This window comes from Nilaparvata lugens, chromosome 5, assembly GCF_014356525.2.
Source record: "Nilaparvata lugens isolate BPH chromosome 5, ASM1435652v1, whole genome shotgun sequence".
Lineage (NCBI taxonomy): Eukaryota > Metazoa > Arthropoda > Insecta > Hemiptera > Delphacidae > Nilaparvata > Nilaparvata lugens.
In genome coordinates, this window is record NC_052508.1 from 30,089,224 (window position 1) to 30,108,823 (window position 19,600).

At 32.0% G+C, this 19,600-nt stretch overlaps 2 protein-coding genes across 7 annotated transcripts in view; one reads left to right on the forward strand and one right to left on the reverse strand.

The window, feature by feature from the left end:
- Window positions 1-19,600, forward strand: part of LOC120351318 — a 44,557-nt gene that overhangs the window by 23,285 nt on the left and 1,672 nt on the right. For both annotated transcript variants that reach the window (XM_039428126.1, XM_039428127.1), the window contains exon 2: window positions 19,110-19,325. In XM_039428126.1, coding sequence (XP_039284060.1) covers window positions 19,110-19,325 — 216 coding nt within the window. The remainder of the gene's footprint in view (window positions 1-19,109; window positions 19,326-19,600) is intronic.
- The window catches only part of LOC111061748 (calcium-transporting ATPase type 2C member 1), an 81,107-nt gene continuing 68,454 nt past the window's right edge, over window positions 6,948-19,600 (reverse strand). For 4 of the 5 annotated variants that reach the window (XM_039428116.1, XM_039428115.1, XM_039428113.1 and 1 more), the window contains 3 exons: window positions 17,969-18,064; window positions 11,709-11,850; window positions 8,625-9,894 (listed from right to left, as the gene is read on the reverse strand). In XM_039428116.1, coding sequence (XP_039284050.1) covers window positions 9,773-9,894; window positions 11,709-11,850; window positions 17,969-18,064 — 360 coding nt within the window. In that variant the 3' untranslated portion in view covers window positions 8,625-9,772. Of the gene's footprint in view, window positions 9,895-11,708; window positions 11,851-17,968; window positions 18,065-19,600 lie in introns of all 5 variants that reach the window. The other variant, XM_039428112.1, reaches the window with a different exon arrangement.

The following is a 19,600-nucleotide window of genomic DNA, read 5'->3' on the forward strand; positions in this document are numbered from 1 at the left end:
AGCTAAAATCACTCCTATTTTTAAATCAGGCAAAGAAAATGAGATTAGTAATTTTAGGCCTGTAGCCATTCTTAATAGTGGAGCTAAAGTCTTTGAAAATATTATATATGAGAAGCTAATTGAATATACTAAATGTTATATCAGTTTCAAACAACATGGTTTTTATCCACAGCGATCTACAGAATCAAACTTATTATGTTTTTCATATTTTGTAAATAAGGCTCTTGATAATAAGGGTATTGTTGATGTAGTGTACACTGACTTTAAAAATGCGTTTGATTCTTTATTACATGATAAGTTTCTACTTAAGTTATATGATTTTGGATGTTCAAATGTTACTGTCAAGTTTTCTAGTTCCTATTTAAATAATAGAGTCTTATGTATTTTTTTTTCTTCAAAAAAATTCATTGCAAAATCAGGTGTACCCCAAGGTTCAAAATTGGGTCCATTGTTATTCACTATTTTCATCAATGACGTCGCTTACCTCTTCAAATCTGAAGTGTTACTATATGCAGATGATTTTAAGATTTTCAAGGAGATTAAATCTTATGAAGATAATTTACTTTTGCAAACTGATTTAGACTATTTAGATAATTGGTGTATTGAAAATGAATTATTCTTAAATATTAAAAAATGTGATATTATGTCAATTTCAAGAAGTAAAAACAAAAATTATTTTCCATATAAATCAGGTCAGGAAACATTAGAATATGTTAACATCAAAAAGGATTTAGGAGTCATTTTTAACTGTGAATGGAGCTTTCGTAATCATATTGAAAAAATTATCAATAGTAGTTTTAAGATTGTTGGTTTTTTGAAGATGTCCTCCAAGTCATTTGAAAGTGTTGAAGCAATTAAAGTATTGTATAACAGTTCAATTGGGAGTAAACTTGAATATTGTAATACTATTTTTGGCTTCCTACAACTAAAAAATATGTATCCAAGATTGAAAAAGTTCAAAACTATTTTTTAAGATATGTTTATTATAAAGTCAATGGTGTGAGTTGTGTTAGAGATTATCCATCAATTTTATTGAGAGAAATTTGTAAATTTGATAGTTTAGAGCTAAGAAGAAAGGTTGCTTTGCTATGTATACTACATAAGTTGTGTAATAATCTATTAGATTGTCCGGATTTGCTTGAAAAGTTATTTTTTGTTGTACCAAGGTGTACAGCATTCAGAGTTAATAGAACATTTCATATTTTAAAACCAAACACCACTTGCTTTCAAAATTCTTCATTTTTAATTATGCTTCAACTATTTAATGATAAAATGTTTGAAAATTGTGATATAAATAGAGATTCTTTACCGGAATTTAAAAAGAAATGTATCCTAAAATTGAGATAGTGTAATTTGATTTCTGTCCCAAGCTTGAACTGTTTTTCGTTAATTATGTAAGCCGTTTCGGGTGTATCCCGTCGCTTAATTTTGTATATACATTGTATTGTAAATATTTTTGGTGAATAAATAAATATAAATCATTTTAAAGGTCTTGAAACGAGCTACAACGTTTATGATAAACATCTTTCTCGAAAAACGGGAGCGTAAACTTTTATTAGACAAAATATAAAATTATGAGGTGAAAATTTGTTAATTCTCTGTCTTTGTATGGAAATAGAACAATATATACACGATGAATTATACAGAGTGGGTGAAAAGTCCGGGAATGGTTTAATATCTCATACACAAAGGTAATTTGACGGTGGGTGTGATTAGGGATCCTACTCAAATTAGAAGATACTACTATACTATGACTAAAAATCTGGTCCGCCATAATTGTGAATGCATCTTTATTTTTTTAAACAGGAGGGTGTTATGCGATACATGATTTCAATACGAAATTTCAAGACAAAATGAATGGCGAAAACCGCACATCGATATCTCAGACCGTTTGGAAGATATTCACATTCTTAATCAATACCACTTGTATGTATTTCATTTGCATGGCATTGATGTTAATATCTTCCAAATAGTTTGAGATATCGATGTGCGGTTATCGCCATTCAATTTGTCTTGAAATTCCGTATTGAGATCATGTATCGCATGACCACCTTCCTATTGAAAAAAATAAAGTTGCATTCAAAATGGCGGATCAAAGATGGCGGACCAGTTTTTTTAAAGTTGATGTTTCGATTACTATGAATCTTTTGTTAGCTTTTCATCTCAATTTCATATTTCATTACGTTTATAATTATTACAAGGTTGGATCCTGTATCAAAAGCACCTGACCCCTGAGGAGGAAAAAGTATTAAAATATTTTGTAATAATTAACAATCTTCAAGAAGTGATTTTTTATTTCAAACATTCAATAGGCTAAAACAGTAGAGTATTTAAAACATATTTATATTTCCAAACAATTTTGAAAAGTAGAATACACGCAATAATTGATTTTTAGGCATTTCAGTAAAGCAATATTAGCATGAGTATATATATTTATGTCATCCTGATAAATCTGGAAACTGAGCAAGGTGACTCTTGCCAATTCGAAATGATAATTTTCATTAGATAAACATGTAAAATAATGGCACACTGGATCAGTGTAAAATGAGAGCCAGGAAAATTGTTGAAAATGATGTTATTTTATACGGTAAAGTTTATTATGATAAATTATATTGCTATTTCGATATATTATTTGTGGTATTTCACAGGTTTTGAAGTTTTTGAACAATACATTCATTAAATGGCCTATGAAGTTTGAAAACTCAATTTATTGTGAGAAAGAAGAAGTCCACTATATTCAAATTCATTGGATCACATACTTCCGAGTAAATACAAGATTATTCCACTAGCAGGATATGACATGAAACATAAATATATAAATAAAAATGAATATCGTGTTCATTGATTGAAGATATAATGTGGTACCTACAGTGAAAAGAACTCAAGCCCTAGGTCATTTCTCATACTTTGTACGATAGGCAGTTTTTGTGCTGAATAGTCCTCCAAAATGGAATATAGGCTATGGTTTGCAATATGACATATAGCTTTATTGAATTTCTTCCACATACACGACAATAATTAACTTTTGGAGTCTAATTATTTTATAAAGAACAAATTTATTTAATCTTTGATTATCGACAAAATTATAATTCCATGAACTATACTAAAATATAAAAAGGCGAGCACTTTTTTCTTACCACAATGATAAAACATTTCACAGAAATTATTCCAATATTAATTAGGTGTCCTTTATGTCTAAACGACTATACTTCCAAGTGATAGATAGCTCTTCTCCCAATAAATAAATTCACAAAAACAAATAACGCGAAAAACACTCACAATTTTTCAGTTCACCCCACAACTTTGGCTAGATAATACATAAAAACCACAAAAATATCTATTGTTTGCATTGCATACAGTATTTGATAATAATTGTTGCGGTAATATTATTGAAAAACGTGAAAACGGGAAAATTGTTACCATAATTCCAACTACTAATCATATACTACCAACAAAAACAAGTTTCATATAAAGTATAAGAAGCAATCATTGTGCTTCAATAGATACGGTAACAGGAATATTATTATATGACAATTAAAAAATTCATCAACAATTTTAAATGTAATGGAATGTGCGATAAATTCTAACGTATTTTTAAAATGTCATGGCATTATCATCAATTTTTTAAGGATGGTTTTCGTAAAATTTTAAAGCTAATAAGTGGTTGAGTAAGGATAATGAATTATAATAATATAATTCCAGCAAGGAATCAAACCAACTAAACTCAATATAGTAAACAATAAAACCTCTTCAATAAGATTAAAATAGTTCAACTAATTATTTATCAATAAATTTACGAGTACTTTTACTTTAGATGTAATCACAAATTTTTCTATTAAACTGCTATAATCATTTAAAGATTCCATGTTGTGTTAATTTAAACCGACTGGGTTCTATTTCGACTATATATTCAGTTACATCATATTTAGAAACCCTATTTTCGGATATCATCAGTTACAGTTATTATTCATATATTATATCTATGAGGGGGAATCTTGACCAAATTCTATGTTGAAATATTCTATTGCTATTTACATTGGTATTTTCTATATTTTTCAAGGGGAAAAATATTTTAAATTTATGCATTTGCTTATCGAACAAGTTTCATAGACACATAGGCCTATTAGGTATTTTCTTGAGTTGTTTCACCATTAACAAGAAAACAGATATTTTATAATCCTAACATTTTTGTAAAATGACTAGTTTCTATAGATCCGAAACTGTTAGGACAGAATAGCATAACTATTAAGATCATTTCAGTTATAAAAATTGTAAGATTGCACATCATCAGAAAATCGGTAGTAGCCTATAGTCGAGTGTCGATTTAATTCTATTGGTTATATACTTATTGGCAAGAGATTTCCACCACAACCCAGTCATGAGTATTAGAACATCTCATGAGACATCCCTCTCATTATCATTCATATTTTATGTGTTGCGTAGGAATACTTTTGAAATTTACAAGATAATTTAGTCTATGTATTTACAGTGAGTCTTAATACGCGTATTTTTCAATGACTTCCGATATTAATGACCTACAAGAATTTAAGCTTTCCTTATGTTTAATATTTCAAATTCTATTTGAAGTACATAAGTGGTTACATTAATATCAAGAATAGAATATTTTCACAATCAATCATACTGCATTGTATAATAAGTTACTAAATTCTAAGGTGATTCAAGGAGGTACCTCGAAGCGTTATGTCATGCTTCTTCATAAAGTGGAAATTTAAATTTATGGTGCGAACTGTAAAGTGGAAAGTATACATGTGCGGGGGAATATTTATAAAACTATGGATAGAAATACCATAAAAATGAAGCAAACGATAATCAGACTAATGGAATGTGAAATAGCATTCAATTCTTGTCGTACAAAAGCAAAACATGGTGCTATTAATAAAAAACTCAAATGAGTAGGCTACAAGCAAGCGGAATTATTTTTCCACTAGGGTTATTCTAGATAGTTGTCAGAATATAGTTTTTAACCTAGGATTATTAGTCACACTAAAAGTGGAGTTTTATCAATTTTTTAAATCTATGACTAGAATATATTCTATTAATAAATAACATGAATATATTATTCATTTACATGGGACCAATATATTGAACAAGGCACAAATAAATGAATATACACGACTCTTAACATACATTCACAGTGTTAAAAGCAGGTTTTCAATTTCTCAAATGAATATTTGTGCCACTTTTGATTAGAATATTATAGCGGTGTGAGTCCACCGCAAGATAAGAGACAACTCATTAATGTTCTCATATATTCAAGGTATAAAACGGAGATAGTTCACTTCAGATAACTAATTTTACAGTGTTTATAATAGTCCTTGAAGACGACCACAACCAGTATTACAAGATTAATGATAACCATTATCATAAGAAATGGAATGTCAATTGTTCAATTTCAATTTTCATCATGAAAACCCAGAAGTATGAGTAGACCAGTCAATATTTACACCATCGCAAACCTACAGTTCTTCTGGAGTAACAGCAATTAGGAAAACCTCCCATACTACTAACCTATAAATATATGGTAGAGTTTAAAATAGCAAATATATACAGAATAGTATAATTTGGTATAAGATAGTAACAAGTAACATCATTAAATACATTTCAACCAAAACATTTCAACAGGCACTTAGCTCTCCATTTAACAGATACAAAGCTATTAGTATAAAATAGAAGGAACACTCCTATTATAATGATTACAATTTTTAGATCATCAATACCTCAAGGTAAAGATTTACTGATCCTTAGACCAATAAATGCAAGGATAGTAAAACATTTGTTCACATTAATTGAATTTCCAATCGTTGCCATTTCAATTGGTCATCAGTTTAAGCAAAAATATATTTTCTATTCTTTCTAACATTCCATGCTTTCAACTAGAAAAGTAATATTATCACAAAGTATCGTTCTAACGATCGTTAGAAAACTGTTTTGAGGTCATAAAAGCCTTAAGATGTCGACCTCAGGGCGTTTCTAAATGTTCTTCGGCGTTATGAAAATTCACTAAAGGAAGGCTATTCCATTTACCTAAATGAAAGTTGTACGTGCAGATGCAGGGATTCAAACAGTTTCTCAACATTTATGAAAGTTCAATGCTCCATTGGTGACTGGGCATACATCAATACAAAAGTCTAGTCGAAACACGCCCTAACATGTATATTTCGATAGAGGTGACCGCATTGATTATGCGATCCATCAGCTCAGCGATAACGTTCGGCATTAGTGGGTTGAAGACCTTGTTTTTCACACAGCCCGTCACATGGCGTGAGGTCTGGTGATTTTGGTGACCACAGCATAAATTGTTGGTCTTTCTCAGACGCGTGTCCTATCCAGCGTTGAGGCAGTGTTGTGTTAAGGTACTGTCGAACCTCCCATGAAAATGGGCAGAACAACCGTCTTGCTGGAAAATGAAGTCATTTAATAGCTGAGGCATAAGCTTTAATTGCAACATGTCCAGGTACGTCATGCCGATTACTGTCGTTTCTGCAAAAAGGAACGTCCCATACACTGCCATTTGGTGGCAGCCATTTTCTCTACTGTCTACAGCTAGCGGGCAAACGGTCAACTAACTGCCCAGTACCCGTTTGAATTGCTCTCTCGTACAGTACTTGTTTCATTATTGTAAGTGGAATAGTTTTCAATTAATTTTTGTAGCCTCGAAGAACATTTTGAAACGCCCTATTTCAAGATCACTTCATATCAACAAAAGAGAACAAGTATGCAAAAAGTATGAGAACAACTCGCAGTAGTGTCTGGAAACAAGTGTCCAATATAGAAAAGCTGATATTATAGAAATTATAATGAGAAATATAAATCCATTCGCAGTTTGAAATAGGCCTAAATTCATTTTGCCAAATTTGTAAATCTTTTTTCAACTAAAAACAATAATTAGAATATAAATAAAAAGGAAATAAAAATAAACAACAAAACATTATAAAAATGTTATTTTAATAAAATAATAACATAAAAATAAAACAACATTGGAAAACTTAAAATCTATACATATTGGACAATATTGTGACAACATTAACTTTCTTTAGGAATGTAATAAAATATAAATAACATTCTAAACAAGTCAGACATACTTACTGCAAGAATGATACTTGGAAAAGATTATCTCTTGGCTTGATTAGCCATTCGAGTAGTTTTCGAATATCAATTACAATTGGCTACTTGAGTGATAATTTCTATTACTATCTCAACGTCACGAGAAGAAGCTATTTGTATCGTACCTAGACGCCATTTTTTATTATTAGAAACTTAATATCGGTAATGATTGACGTTAGGATGAAAGGGATAATATTAAGTAAATCAGATTGCTAAACATCACAATGCTAGTTCAACCTCCATCCTGCTCCCTAGAACTATTTTTCTGTTTGAGAACTGAGATGAAAATGTCAATCAATAAACCGGGAGGTAACCAACTAAAGAGTTTTATCATTTGTGACTGTTATTTTGAGATGCGGATGGGGAACTGAGCTATTGTTACTGAGCTAAGCTACTGAAAAAGTTCTAATAAACAACTTAAATAATAATACTGATCGATGATACAACTAATATAAAAAGAGCATACATGTAATCCAGAATTATTACAGTAGCTCAATATAGGCTAATAATCACAAAATATGAATCAAAACATGAATTTTACCCTGTAATTTACCCAACAATTAATTATTCGTTTTTTATGAGGAGAGTAGGTCACAAAACAAAAACTTTTTCATGGAAAGAATAAAAAATGTCAATCGGATAATCTCAGATCATGAGTGAGGTCCGATCTTTTTCCAGTAGAAAATACATGTGGATATAAATATAATATAAATTGAAACTTGCTGAATAATGAAAGTGACATTGGATGAGATTTCTACAAGGATCAATCGAGTGAATAAGGCCTGAAAATGTGTCTAATGGGAAAATAAATACTTCCAATAATGAGAATAAGTTTTAAAAGGATTCACAGATTTGACCCAGGGCCAAACTATTACAATGGATTATAAAAAATATGTTTGACGATGCAGCATAAGATTGATATCTTAGAAATAGAATGTAAAAAAAAATACAATTCTAATCTACGAAACTAGTTTGTCATAATATTCCTCACTCGAGAAGTCGAAAATCAAGTTGAACAATACATTCCCAATGCATTATTTCTATATACATTGATCACAAGGCGCACTGCAAGAGTCCCATTTACTACAATAATCAAAGTATTGATCTTAAGCATGAAATGTGTCTCGAAGCAATGTTAGCATCAACCTATAATAGAGAATAGCAGTAATATGAAGTTCATTCCGAAAAATTTAGTCCAACTCCATAATGAAAGAGAACGTTGAGTTTTCGAGTTTAAATATGATTGGCAATAGAGTTTCATTCTTCATCTGCACAAATGCATTATTTTTAGATCATATTGTAGATGTTGAAAAAGGAAACAGTCACTTCAAAGTAGGTGTTGCTTTATTCTTGATTATTGCTGGTTTTACTAGACAACTCACATGAATTTTTATCACTTCAGCGTTAAGTGATGCAAAAGCAAAGACATCCTTCTACATGTCTTGAAGCAGGACACATACATAAACGAACAAAAATTGTATATTTTTTCAACTAGTCTGAATACACTTGGATATTATTTATTTACATTATTATCAAGTAGATAAATACCGAAAGTCGGATTTTGTATTTTATTTGGTTAACTGAAATTGAGTATTCTTAGAGCCTTTTTAAATTTAAGGATTCAAGAGAGCTTAAGAGATAACGAGAGCTATGGTTGGTATATACAGTATAAGTAGAAGTATACTTTACCATGTCATACGTCAGTATACTTAAAATGAATTTGTATTATTCAAGTGTCTATTGGTCTTTAGAAGGGATCTCATCAAAGAAAGGATTATTATGAATTTGAATGACATCGTGGCATTTTTATAGCGGCCCATACACTGCTCGTGCATTGCACGTCCTGCCATATTTTGTATTGGCACAACCAGCTTGGCATAGCACGATGAGCGCGCCATACACTGCAAATTCAGTTCGCTCCGTGCCGTGCTACAGGACGGTTGTGAAAGTGATATTTTTTGGCCTGGCGCGACGGAAATCAAACCTTTCCGGATTGCCATCATGCTGTGCAATGCAGGACGTGCTTAGCACGACATTTCTCACACATTGGCACGATCCTTCCTTTTTTGGCCCGTCCTGCAAGCACGACATGCAATGCTGGGCCAGTGTATGAGCCGCTTATAGAAAATATCTCAGAAAATATCCACACGGAATTATTACCATTACCGCTTTTTGAGAGATGGAGAATGAAACTCAACTCAAATAACAGAATCTTGGAAAGCGAGATTTCTTGTTCTCATCCACAAACTTAAAGCTATTTGGTAAGATGAAGTCATTTATCTGTTGGATGTTTGGTGAATCGAATTGTCGGCTATTTTACAATGCTGAAAGAAGTTAAAATTCAACTACCAAATCTATCGGAAGATTTTCCATAATACTGTATCACAATTACATCAAGAACATACATACGTAAAAACTGCTACAATATGATAAATTCACCGGGAATTCTTTGACAGGTGTTGATGTCTAAAATTACCATTCTGATGTAATTGATGTGGGTCGCATGTTTCTCGTAGTATTAATTTGCAAACAGAGATTATAAGATGAGACTCGAAGGATGTTGATGGAGTGGCTGCAATGGTTTGCAATGATGGTTGACTTGGTCAGTTTAGTCTACTCGCATTTTGCTTCTGGGCGCTTTTGACTGTCATACGAAGTCCATGCTCGACTTGGGAGCAAGGCGTCTGCGCTCGACCTGTCGCTCCAACAGCTTCTTGAACTCTGATACGATGAATACAGTCGATGTCAACGAAACCAGGAATACTATGTCTGCACAACAACAAGCATTCGAATCAGAAACACACCCAACAAAAGATAACATTTTAGTGAATATAACGTTTATGAATATTTTGTAAATGAGATAACAAAGAAAACCAAATGGAACTAGTTCATTGATTTGAAAAGCTATTTACCCTGGAGAAATAAATTAGAAATATAAGCCTAGATGAATAGATGCCTTTATTTATCGCACTTTAAAATATTACAAGTGTTGTGGGCGAAGTAGATGCAATAAGAGCCCCCTCTTCCACTTAACCCAAAACACTTACAGAAAAGCTCACAGAGTGTTTCTCAAATAAACCGACACTCTTCGTGAATGGTTTTCATAAATCAAAATAAATATAAAAAATCCAGTAAACATGGGTTGGAATTTTTTACTGGGATAATGATGGTGAGGGATTGCACATTTTTTGTTCCTTCAAATTTAAATTTCATAAATTTTTGGCGGCCATAAGAGAATACTTGAATACTTGAGCGTAGAAATGCTCAAGGCAGCTGCTTTGTAGCAAATATCATTTTTACTTTCCTTGCCCTATTACCATAGGTAAGGAAAGTATCGCTTTCCGAAAAAAATTAAGGTACCCAAATTTCTATACGTTTCAAGGTCCCCTGAGTCCAAAAAAGTGGTTTTTGGGTATTGGTCTGTATGTGTGTGTGTGTGTGTACACGATATCTCATCTCCCAATCAACGAATTGACTTGAAATTTGGAACGTAAGGTCCTTACAATATAAGGATCCGACACGAACAATTTCGATCAAATGCAATTCAAGATGGCGGCTAAAATGGAGAAAATGTTATCAAAAACAGGGTTTTTCGCGATTTTCTCGAAAACGGCTCCAACGATTTGGATTAAATTTATACCTTGAATAGTCATTGATAAGCTCTATCAACTGCCACAAGTCCCATATCTGTAAAAATTTCAGGAGATCCGCCCCATCTATGCAAAGTTTTATTTTAGAATCCCAATTATCAGACTTCAGATACAATTTAAACAAAAAATTTCGAGTGGAAAAGATTGAGCATGAAAATCTCTACAATTAATGTTCAGTAACATTTTCACCTAAAATTGAAAATAAGCTCGAAATTCGAGAAAATGTGATTATCCAATTGCAAACTGTTGGCAACTGTTGATTCTATCAAATGATTCACTATGAAGAGATAGCAGACCTCGTATGTATCCAGCGTTATTGTCCTGTCACCAGCTGGCTAAGATCTTTGTTTATAAGTAGACTTGAGATGCGCGGGAACACTAGCGTCAGTTGATCAATTTTCATAACGGCAAGGAAAGTTGTGTGAGTGCGCCACACCAGATTTTTGATAGGAGTAATAAAAACTGAGGATGTTATTGAGTCTCATTATATTTCTAACATGCCACATACTTTTCAAAGCTTTTCATTATAAACCTCAATTCCTCTTATAACTCACCTACACAATAAATTGTTATTATCCAACTCAGTTTCGGTTATGGTGATAGGGCCCAATTAGATATAATGTAAGGTGATTTATTTCTAAAATAGAGGTCAGACGAATTGAAAAATAACACAATGATCATCGCCAGCAGTAAAAAGTTGCAAGAATCCAATTAAAACTACATGAATGAAACAAGATTCATAGAGTTACTAGTTCCCTCTATTTTTTGAAGACGGCCGGTTTCGGTCAATTATGTCATTATAAAGTTTTCAATGAATATTTGATGTCATAATTGGCCTTCAAAAAATAAAAAGTGACTACAGTAGTAATTCTATGAAAAAAACTATCAGGTAGCCCTGTAGAAATAAATAAAAACCCACAATAATTTACTTACCAAATAATGTCAGGGCTTCTGTCTGGAATATGTACTGCAGGGGTGGGAAATAGATGACAAGAAGTTGACCAATCACAGATAGAGTTACAGCCAGAAGAAACATTTTATTCGTGAACAAGCCAATCGTGAACACAGACTTGGTCTGCAAAAAAAAAACAAAAAATGAAGTTTTTGAATACTTTATGAAAGTAGTTTACTAAAAATCAATATTAATATAAAAATATTCGAGCATAATCTAAACTAGGAAGTTTACAAATTTGTATGAGATTTAATTTTTTATTTGTGTTATTGTAGTGATTTTGTGTATGAACAGCCAGCAATTAATAACTTCTATTATGAAAAATGAGGAAATAATAGTTTATATATAGATAATGGTGTGATAATTGAGTACTCAAGGTACCAGCTATTAATCGTAATACAGTTAGGCTAGCTTCACACACATTCGTTCGGTTCGTTACCGACAGGTTTTACATGTCAGGTTTTAATTCGTACGGTTATAATTAGGTATTTTCTTCTCAAACACAACTGTGTTTGGATTTTCACAGTTCATGATGGTATATTTAAATATAACATCTGGTGTTAAATTGTAAAATGTTATTCTTGAACAACAAAATTTTAAAGTTAATTAAAAATTGTGAATTATTTAAAGTTTCTTTTTGATTATGTTAGTTTTGAATGTTCAGAGAGATTATTTTTTTTAATTGAAAATTTTTTCATTGTTTTGACACATGGTATATAAACTTCATCTCTTCTCTCCATTGATGAAATCATGTAATATTCGTGGAAAAAAATTCTCCCTGAGTTTTTATTTATATCTTTCATATTTTTTAGCAAACTATTCATTGAGAAAAAAATGTTCCTGTGAACTAACAGAAATGAATTGACCATATGATTTTGACTTGGAAAATTTCAGATAATCACGATATCAGGTTAAAATAAAAATAAAAAAGGCAAGCGTGTGTAAAAAACTTTGTTTTTGTTTCCGGTTTCCTAGGAACGAATTCGAATATAATGAAACCTATTCGTGTCGAGGGGGCGTTCGGTGCTATGCGGTTGCTATACGGTACCGAATTCAAACCGAATCATCGTTTCACACTTATCGGAATTTGCCGAAAACGAAACGAACCGAATGAGTGTGAAACTACCCTGAGGCTTTCATACATATCAGGTTTTAATTCGTACGGTTCTTATTAGGTATTTTCTTTTCAAAGACAGCTGTGTTTGGATTTTCACAATATTCATGCTGGTATTAAAATATAAAAGCTGGTGTTCAAATAGTAAGATGTGATTACTTGAATAACAAAATTTTAAAGTTAATTGAAAATTGTGAAATACTAAGCTGCGTTTACACCGGAGTTAATAACACGAGTTATTAACAAAAATTATTAACTTGGCTGAATCGTCAAAAATTTCTCTTGACAAAAGTTAATAACTCATGTTTCTAACAGAAAATTCCTTGTTATTAACAAGATCTTGTTATCAATATAATTGACTTCCATATGATTTCATTTAACGAGAGTATTCATATGATATAACAGCCGGAATACAGCTGCTGTCTGCAGCTGTAGTTATTAGGGAACAGCTGTAGTTGTAGGGTAGGGATGCTGGGCGAGGGGGTTGCGGGGAAGATAGTAACCTGTCATTAACAAAAGTTACCGACTCTTGATGGATAACATAAATCTTGTTGATAACAAGGAATTTTCTGATGAAAACACGAGTTATCAACTTTTTTCAAGAGAATTTTTTGTCGAAGTTGACAACTTTTTATTAATAACTCATGTTATCAACTCCGGTGTAAATGCAGCTCAACATGATGTTATTAGCTTTTGTAATTAACATCAGTAGTTGATAACAAAAATGCTCCGTTGTAAACGCAGCTTTAGAATAGTTTATTTTTGATTATATTAATCTTGGACGTTCAGAGTGATCATTTTTTCAAATTGAAAATTTGTTTCTTGTTTTGACACATGGTACATTGCTGCAACAAGTGTCAACTCAGCGGTTCCACACCTTCAACAGAGGGGATAAAGATGCGCATTTTTGCTATGTCCACCTACTAACTAGTCCAAATAAAGCTGCAAAGTCAAAAATTGTGTCACAGACATCCCACTCAAATGTCATTGTCAAACGATCAATTGTTGCAGCAATAAATTTTACCCCCTACATTGAAGCTGCTATAACAATGAAAGGAAAGCTTGGAATGGTGAAATAATATATCATTTCAAAGAGAATTCAATGGTCTACAAACCTACGATAAGTAATTATTTTTACGATGCATTGTTGGAGAGTTATGAGCCCTGAAAGAGCAAAACATTGCATAATAACCTGTTATTTTCAACAATTAGACACCTTCAAGAGCGAATATCTCGGGAACTATTAAGAATATCACAAAATTCCACTGAACAAAAAGTGTTGATTTTCGAATTGTTAGTTATGTCCGTTGAACGCATTGTTTTCAAGTTAAGAGCGTGGAAGCAAAACGCTGAAAAATGAAACTTTTAAACCACCCTCATCCCCTTAGCATATGAGTTAGGAATGGGGACTTTTGTGTGTTCTCCTCCTAACTAGTCTAAACAAAGCTGCGAAGTCAAAAATTTTGTTTAAACATTCCCTCCAAATACCTTTGTCAATTGGTCAATTGTTGCAATAATGGAGGTTTCACACTCAATACTAAAGCTGCTGCAAAAGGTGTAGGAAAATTCGTAAAAGTGTGAAATTATACATCAAGTTGAAGAAAATTCAATGCTCTAAAAGCTCATAATCAATATGCATTTTTTCCATCGATTTTTAAAAAGTTATGAGGGCAAAAATTGGTGGCAAACTTGTTCTCTTCAAAAATTTCACACCTTCAAGAGCGGATATCTCGAAAACTAGAGGTATAAAAAAAGTTGTAGGAAGCTTATTATAGGAAATTATGTAAGCTTTAATTTGTTATATGACAGTGAAGTCCTTAGGATTCATTGTTTTTGGGTTTTATTCGAGAAACCAAAAAATGGTACCTTTAAACCACCCCCACCCCCTTAGCACACAGGGTAGGGGTGGGGACTTTTGATATGTTTACCTCCTTACTACCCTAAACAGAGCTGCGGGGTCAAAAATTGTCTTCTCAACTTTTCCCTCTATAACCTTTCCTTGACTGGACTGTGTGAAGGCTTTGATTTTTTTTCCGGTTTCCTAGCAACGAATTCGAATATGATAAAACCTATTCGTGTCGAGGGGGCGTTCGTTGCTATGCGGTTGCTATTCGGAACCGATTCCAAACCGAATCACCGTTTCACACTTATCAGAATTTGCCGAAAACGAACCGAACCGAATGTGTATGAAACTAGCCTAATAGAAGCTTGAAAAATATGATGATTTAGAATAGAATTCTAAACATTTTTCATCGAGTGAGGAAATTAATTTCAGAAATTTGAATAGACAGCAATCAAAAGCTCAACACTGAAATAATTAAAATAATAAAGAGAATTAAAACAGTTATTATCGAAAGATGGCGTAATTCAGGTACTATTACTAACTCACTCACTATATAGGTACCTATTAGCTAATGATATAATATTACAAAAGGAATATATCTCTGACTAGCAGGGCACCCGTGCTTTGCTACGGGAATTGAAAGATAAAATTATTTTTGTGAAACATTTATAATCTAAATCCTACCAAAATTGCTATAATCGTTTTTGAGATTAGGTCACAACTTGACATGAAAATTATTAAGTCAAATCATTCAAATGATTAATTGATGTGTTGGAAGTGCTCCGTAGAAGAGTAGTCTAATTGCAGCGAGTTTTGTAGGATATGGGGCGGGGCTTAAGAGTCGGCCTCAACTTTATTCATTGGCAATTAATATTTCCCGTTGACAGTTATAAAATTAGCAGTGATCATGGTATTTCTGCTTTGGCAATTGAAGATTAAATTCCAAATTAGGTTGATTCGGAATTTGATGACTCTGGTATATATGGATCTCTTGCTTATTCTGGAATTTTTGACATAGCCTGTCACTTACTTTTCGTTTCACTTATCCAAAAGTGTAAAAGCAGCCAACCCACTGATTCTTTCTTTCATGGAAGTCCATTCATAATAGTATAACATTGATTGCAGCTGATTCCACATCTCCTAAACTCTACAATCATGAATATTGAAGTGGGATCATTTCAATGTGAATTTGCATAAATCTGAATAGAGTTTATTCAATCGCATTGATTATTGGCTACCATTTATGATTTCTTCCTTTGATCTTAGCTTGAAACCAAAAGCTTAGAAATGAAAATTTGGATGTAAACTAACTCAATTTTATTTCTAACTAAATTGACAACTTTAGAATTTACTTGTTATCTATCAATATCAATAGGTTTGTCTTGTGTCATGTAATGACATTATAAAAAGAAATAAGAGCAGCTGATGGATTTTTTTCTATTTAGTTTTTAGCTGATTTTTAAACATGAGAATATCAGGCCCAGTAGCTCAAAGGCATGTTCAATTTCAATCAGGATTAAATATCATGAGAATTGATCAGAGCACGGTTTTTTCAATAGAAGGCTTCTCTGATTGGTTCTCGTGGTATTTAGTACGGATTATGAATTAACAAACAGTGCAACTGTCTCTCTCAAGGCCATCGCTGCGTACAAACCGAGAGCAACAGAGGAACCAATAAAACAGAAGCTGAAGAAATTAGTCGCATTTCTATCACCTCACAATGAACATTACATTCAACTACCATATGTTTGGAGAGATCGATTTTAAATTTCTTTTGCTATCATCCGGTCACTTCCTACTACTACTTCCTACTCAACTACAGCTATTATAATGTTTTTTATTTGCTCTCACTTTCTTATGTTTTCAACAGACAATGGAGAACTTTTTTCTGATCAGCTGCTACTTGAGGGACCAATAATCCTTTCTCTTGGTAGTTCAACGAATTTTCCCAGAGTTGAGACCAAAATAATGTTTTTTGTCGCAAGCACAATATATTCCTGATATAATCGAAATCGTTAGAGCCGTTTCGAGATCCGTCCGACATAGATACATATATCCACAAATACACATATTCAAACAAATTGCTTTCTTAGTATAATTATTATTGACTTCAATGATTATGATTTCATTCAATGAGAGCTTCTTTCACATAATAATAACAGCTGGCATCAAAAGCAGAAATGTCAAACATGATTGAAATTGAAACAGTAGCGATCATCAACATTGTTTTCTTCATCTGATCTAAAGTAACCAGATCATAGTAAGATTCACATCAATGTGTGAGCATTGTTTGAAAGGGATGATATTGATGCTATTAATTTTAAATACTGACAGTCAACGAACTGTTATACATATTCTCCAATATTTTTATCGAAAGCTACCTTTTATTTTCTTTGGTAAAACAATCAATGTTTGGAATAATTGATTCATGGGGAAAGCGCCTTACTTCTATGCAAGATATTTTCACAGTAGGAAAAGCAACAACAGCTATTTGGCCGTTTTAATAAATAACCCCTTTTTTCGCCCAAGTCAAATTTTGGCCGAATTTCCTCATTCTTTACAAACAGATTCCACAACGGACACTTCTGAAGTTTTTAAAATACCCCTTTAAGCAGTTTTCGCGATCTGTCGGATATACAAATAAAATTAGTCTTGATAGAATAGGATCAATTGATAGAAGCAACTCCCGTCATAAAAGTTTGTTTTATGAAAAATAAAAATTATTTAAACTCCCAGGAATAGCTCTGATTGAAGCAGCAGTGCCCAATCAATTTGTTCTCGATAAATAATCGATTCTTCAACTTGGTGCCAACCTGATGAAATAATCTCAACTTAATGCCAACCTGACAAAATTATTAATTGGTCGCCAGTTATCAACTGTTTCGAATAAGTACTCTCTCTAGATTATAGTTCTATAGTAACATATGATATGGACATTTCAATTATAATTAAGAGATTGGGAGAAGAAGAATATACATGCTAAACGACAAACTTTAAACCCTTAAAAACCACCCTTAGAGTTGAAATATCGCCAAAAGATTTCTTAGTGAGCACCTAGGACTTATTAATAAGAAAGCTATATTCCAAGTTTTGTTGCAATCCATCCAGTAGTTTTCCAGAAATCGTGATCAGTGAGATAAGAATTTCATAAGTATAGATAACTTAATTGAATACAATTGGTTTATGAATTTTTGAATAGTTGATCAAACGATGACTTTAAATGCTCAAGTTGGCAAATTAGAAAAAATCAATATTTCAATCCATATTAATTTCAATTAACTTACCTGTGATCGACAACTAAGAGCATTGAACATGTCAAAGAAAACAAAGCATGTAAACGTCATAGTCGTGTCTCTGGGAGTAATTTTGTTGTCACTCATCTGAAAAAAATTAAATGAACATAAATATAATAAGCTTAACATGGAAAAATACATATGGAAATGTAATTATGTTTTCATATTTATTATCTCATATCCCAAAAAATGAGGTCAATTATTTTCGCAATTGATTTTTATTGTATAAATTATTACGATTTTGAAGATTGATTGATTGAGTGAGTACTTTATTTATGCAGATGAGATAATGAAATTGAGATGAGAGAAGATGAAATTTGATAACAAATAATCACAAGTTCACAGTTAAGGAGAATGTTGAGTTTCTGCATGTTAATAACAAAGACAGATCTTTAAATATTCTAGAGGCTTTAGAAATAACAAGAGTAATTAAGGAAAATTCCCAGTATAGTTTAAATGACCACATTCATTTCAACCAATACAACACTACGAATTTAGTTTTATCATAAAATTGTAAGCATACATTAGTCAATAGTTTTTCCATTTACATATTTGTTTTATTATCTTTCACACTTGTTTTCTTGGTTCTTATTTTTTACTTAAAGCAATGGTGTAATAACCGAAACCGGTCTTTCTAATTATCAATAAATCAGTGGTTTTTGACAATTTGTAAGTCTTTTTCATTCAAGAAGATGAGATAATGAAAGTAGGTATTCTACAATAATTCTATCAAGTTCATGTTTAGTACATCATGTAGGTTTCCATAATTGATTTTCGAAACGTCATCTGAGATATTTTAAAAGATGAAATTGAAATTTAAAAGATGTAAAGTAATAAATTAATGGAACTTGTAAAAGAAAAACAACATAACAGGATCAGTTCTGTAGTACCTCAAGAATATCTAGGATGGATCCATGATTTGAGCTGAGTTTACGAAAATAATCAAGTGATAGTAGCTTTTGAACACAAGTCACAGTAAGCGATACACTTCAATAGCTAGAGTTCTTGGGATCAAGAGTATGAAGTCAAAAAAGTCTTGGAGGAATATTATATTCATTTGACAACAGTGTGATTAAGTCCTGTTTGTATGTTTTAACAATAAATTTATTATTTAAAAAATCGATTTTTACAGATGAAAAAATTGATAACAACAGTGGGCAAGACTTTTTGCAAGAGGCTCTTCCAGTCATCCAGAATGAAATACCGGTAATCACCTCACTACCAGAGAGCCAGGATGAAATGATTAATTCATTTGTTGCCAATGATTCACAGTCTGTCTATGATGACAATATTATTTCCAGTTCATCACTACAGATAAATGAAATGGATATAGAATACTATGTTGTTGGTATGTATAAAAAGGAATATTCTCCCAAATTAGTTTCCAGAGATGATAATGTAACTTGCATCAAGTTGATGCTTGGAATAATCACCAAAGTACCAGAGAGCCAGGATGAAATTATCAATCTATTCTCACCAATGATACATTTTTTCAGTCTGTTAATGATGGCAATATTGTTTTCAGTTCACCAGATAAATGACAGATAAATGGAATGAATATAGAAAACTGAGTTAGTATGTATAAAAAACAATATTTCCTCAAATTAAATTGAGCAAACCAGA